We start from the raw sequence: 5,000 nt of genomic DNA on the forward strand, positions 1-5,000 counted from the left end.
CGCACATACGGTTATAAAGTTCACTCACAACATCACATCAAGAACACACGTATCTACAAATTATGTGGATTTTCCAATACAGACATACACATACACAGTTCCCATGTACTGTTCAGAATAACATGTATACACACATATAAAAGCAGCAGGAGTAGTAGTAGTAGTAGTAGTAGTAGTAGTAGTAGTAGTAGTAGTAATGTCTAGAACCTAGAACAAGAAGCTCTTACTGCGGAAAATATAGAAACATTAACAAATGTCATTCTAACATTATTTTCAACACTGACATAGGACCACATCTCTACTGACAACCACACGTACATCGATCATAAATCTTAAAAAATCAGAAAGGATTGAAATATTCGGCAACAAAATATTCACAAACTACAATAGCAAAATAATGTTCTCTCACATCAGCCTTTATCAGTATTTGCTTCTTCCACGTAAGGTGGCAGTCATTCACTTCCCCACCCATAATTCTCAATTCTCATCTCTAATTAATTTTCGTCTATTGCTCTGGCTCTTAAACCTCACTGCAAACCACGGATCATTCTAATGATCGTCCCTGACCTCTCTCTCTCTCTCTCTCTCTCTCTCTCTCTCTCTCTCTCTCTCTCTCTCTCTCTCACAAGACACAGGTCTCATAATTCACTTTTGGTCTACTGATGAAACTAGAGTGACACCGAGACGTCTCTTTATCTTGCATGAAAACAGAACGAAAAATATTGGACACCGAAACTGACTTTGCATTAGATGACCCAAGTGACTTCTCAGGTGGGTATCTTGTGTCTAATTACTGCAGAAGTGACACTGAATTAATACACACGTGAAGGGCTACAGAATGCTCACGTCTACACATGTACGTCATCAACTTAATGAAGGATATTGTCATATTGAGGCTTTCCATAGGGATTTCGAGCTTATTAATACTCAGTCATAATAATAAAATAATAATAATAATAATAATAATAATAATAATAACTAAAATAATAGTGAATTACGAACAACTCAAGGTAATTAGTCCTACTTCGTGACTCTTTTTTCACATAGATTTCTATGCAACAACAACAACAACAACAACAACAACAACAACAACAACAATAATAATAATAATAATAATAATAATAATAATAATAATAATAATAATAATAATAATAATAATAATAATAATAATAATAATAATCTTATATATTATCTTTTCTATTTTCCTTATTACTCGTTTCTCTGGCTCAGCAATACTTCTTAATAATTGGCCAATTTGAATATTGGCCAATTATTAACAGGTATCGCTGAGCCTGAGAAGCGAGTAATAATGAAAATAGAGTAAGAGATAATATATAAGATTATTTCGCTGAATTCTGCCATCTTATTCGACAGAATATGTTTAAAAGAGGGTCTTCTTCCAAAATAATAATAATAATAATAATAATAATAATAATAATAATAATAATAATAATAATAATAATAATAATAATAATAATAATAATAATAATAATAACAAAATGATCTACGAAGAACACAGGGAGTTAAAGAATCCAGAATTTGGATATCATGACCCATTGAATTAATAAATGGCCGCTGTCCCCTGAGGAAGGAGGCAGGAAACGAAAAGAGCTAAAGAAACCACAAAGGACAACAATGGTTAGACTATTTCAGACGTTTCATAAATTTCAGCGATGGACCTCTATCTCTCTCTTTTTTTTTTTGTTTCTAGTTTTAAACCCCTCTATTCTTGAGGGCTTTTGGGTGCTTGTGCCATCCGCTGCTGATTAAAAACAAATCACAAACGGAAAAAATATGTTGATTCTATCCTCTGAGGCTGAGGATTTGGTGCACGCCATAGAAGACCGCAATAATTTGCGCTATGAATCAGAAGTAAGTTTAAAAGTATTTATGGCCTTTATTTGGCCCTAATTCTGTAATTGGTAAACATACATATATTATGTATGTATGTATATATACATAAGTATATATATATATATATATATATATATATATATATATATATATATATATATATATATATATATATATATATATATATATATATATATATATATATATATATATATATATATATATATATATATATATATATATATATATATATATATATATATAGAGAGAGAGAGAGAGAGAGAGAGAGAGAGAGAGAGAGAGAGAGAGAGAGAGAGAGAGAGAGAGAGAGAGAATTTCATTTTTATCAAAATCTAAATTAAGCTCTAGATCTTCCCTTCTTTTAATTCTGTGAATGCTCTCCAACATGACAATACCCAGGAACCTCTACTACAGAAAGACTTTAGCGAAAGCGACGAAGGAGGTCGTCTGTAGCCCTTCCAGCGCGCAGCTGAATATCCGTCCTCTGGCTAAGGAGACGGTGTCAAGTTGAGACTAATCGGTCGGTCCCCCAGTTCCAGAGGAGGACCAACAGAACAGGCTCTCAGGGACGACCCACCTTTCTCCAGTGGGGCCTTTTTGTACTTTTCGAGTCTCTTAGCTGCTATAGCCTCCAGGCGAACCCTGGCTGCTGGGTACTCCTTCAACACGTCCCACATGTCCTTCTTGGAGAGAACGAAGAGGTCGCTGTAGCCCACCGAACGAACGGATGCCGTCCGTCGGTTCCCTGCAAGGCAAAATGAAGCGTTACAATGTGCAAAGGAATATCAAGAAGGCATTTGAGAATGCAGGTTCTGAATGCACACTTGAAAGCCTCAACCAGAAATTCTTAAATGTAAATACATAGAACAGCAACAGTCAGCGATTCGACAATGTTTCTATTTTCATTGGTCAATTCAATAAAGAATCAACTTATTGTTTATAGATAGATATAAAGGCAAATTTTCTTCGAATGAATAAAATTCAAATAAAAAAACTGGCATTTTATTCCAGCGGTGGAGAGCATAATTAATAAGAGGCACATTCAATATGTACTAGAAAGTAGAAACTACTATGCATAAACAGCCGAAACTATAAGGAGGTAGTAACTGAAAACAATCCTACACAAGACGTAAATGAAATTTCAGGCATAAAACGGTATACAAGTAAATGAAGAATACCCTAATCAACCGGTACTGGAATCTTTATATGAATGCTCACTGGCCGACAGTCTTTACACCGCTATAAAACATTATATATTTATATTTATATTTATAATATAAATGCCAAGTATCTGGTTACTACACTTACCAATCATGAAATGAGTACCTCACAACAGCCAGACACCTGAACCTTCATCACAAGTAAAATACGACTGAATACTCTAAAGGCAACAGTGATCCCTTAAACAACTTACCAGTATTGCAGAAAATCAGACTAAGTTCATTAAAACAGGTGTGAGGTAATCTTATATGTAATCAAATTAACTAAAGGTCATCACTCCATCAACAACTTTAAAAGTCTAAGTATTTCCCTGATTTCAAATTCCCTGGTTCTAACTTACTTCAAGTAAATTGAAGGAAAACAGCTCAATTACCACTCTGTTTCTACCTATACAGAAATATACTTACATACTGGTGAAAAAGAAAACACTTATAAAAATTTTAAATACAAAAAATTTATTATCAAACTCAAAATTTATAAGGGAAATTCACAATATCACGGAAATTTACCATTACTTGAAAACAAAGCAAACTTTAATTAAGTAAATTTAAATCAAAATTAATTTATCACAAAATTCAAGAAAATTTATTAATTAATCGATTTTCAAAAGTGCTAAACAATACTAAAACTTAAAAAGAATTCTAAATAAATGCAAATTAATTCACAAGTATTAAATTAAATTAAATGTGCAATGATTAATTAATGAAAACAACTAAGTTAATTAAATTGTGAATGCAAATGAAAACACATCACAGAAAAATATGGAAAATACCAAAATTGCAAAAAGCATCAATCACACAGAATATAAAATAAAAAGACGCACTTCAATAAGAAAATGGATAAATGCACAAAAAATCACTTCGATAAGAAAATGGACAAATGCACAAAATATCACTTCAAATGAAACAAACACAAAACAAAAATTTGCAATGTGAAAAAATCTAAATTTTCACCAAACCACTGTAACTATTAGTAGCAACTAATAAACCTTGTATAACATTACCTTGGTACCAATTTTCTTTCTGCTGCAGCTAACTCCAAAAATTTCACCAATTCACAATATTTCACAAAAGAAAAGGCGCCGTTACACACTTGTACAATGTTTGTTCAGATTCCACAAAAAGCACTAAATAATACTAAGTAACTCTAAGAAATACGAAATCTAAAATTTACGAGTGACCATTCAGTAAGTATTAAATCTTTACGTTAATGTAATATCAAATATGGCACGGGAGAGAGAGAGAGAGAGAGAGGAGAGAGACCTCTAAACGCCAGGAATTGAAAGTCTGTAATGAATCTTTCTTTATTACGGAAGCTTAACAGTGGATTTCGTTGCACAAATCGTTTTGGGCTTGCAAAAGATGGTGCAATCCTTCTAGAAGCTTCTAATATGACGTAACTTTACAGAAAAATCGTGAAATCTTCACATGGTTTCTCAATAAAGAAATACACGTTTGAAACCAGTCATGTACGTAATATGCTCAACAAAGACATACTCGTCTGAAACAGAAGTCCCTATCAGATGTGTTGACATGTTATGAAAACAAAACGGAGACCGCTAGCTCCCCTAATCTCGAGGCAATGACAAGTTGTGGAAACAATTTCTAGCTTGGAATGGACAAAGTTAATCTCTCTCTCTTCACAATCTATATTATATTAACTTTTACATTATGTTATGCAAAATCTGAACATACATTTTTAGACATCCTATTACTCTAAGCTAAATAAGGAATCTGAAAATGTTGCAAAACTCTTTTCTAACATACAGTCAAGAGAGGAAATATACATTATGAAAGTACCAGCATATAATATATATATATATATATATATTATATATATATATATATATATATATATATATATATATATATGTATGTATGTATAAAATGTATAAAACAAAATGA

At 32.1% G+C, this 5,000-nt stretch overlaps 1 protein-coding gene across 3 annotated transcripts in view; it reads right to left on the reverse strand.

The window, feature by feature from the left end:
• LOC135204027 (cyclic nucleotide-gated channel rod photoreceptor subunit alpha-like) overlaps window positions 1-5,000 on the reverse strand; it is a 945,574-nt gene that overhangs the window by 26,226 nt on the left and 914,348 nt on the right. For all 3 annotated transcript variants that reach the window (XM_064233966.1, XM_064233968.1, XM_064233965.1), the window contains exon 6: window positions 2,453-2,620. In XM_064233966.1, coding sequence (XP_064090036.1) covers window positions 2,453-2,620 — 168 coding nt within the window. The remainder of the gene's footprint in view (window positions 1-2,452; window positions 2,621-5,000) is intronic.

The sequence above is a fragment of the Macrobrachium nipponense genome, chromosome 44 (assembly GCF_015104395.2).
Source record: "Macrobrachium nipponense isolate FS-2020 chromosome 44, ASM1510439v2, whole genome shotgun sequence".
NCBI classification, from domain to species: domain Eukaryota; kingdom Metazoa; phylum Arthropoda; class Malacostraca; order Decapoda; family Palaemonidae; genus Macrobrachium; species Macrobrachium nipponense.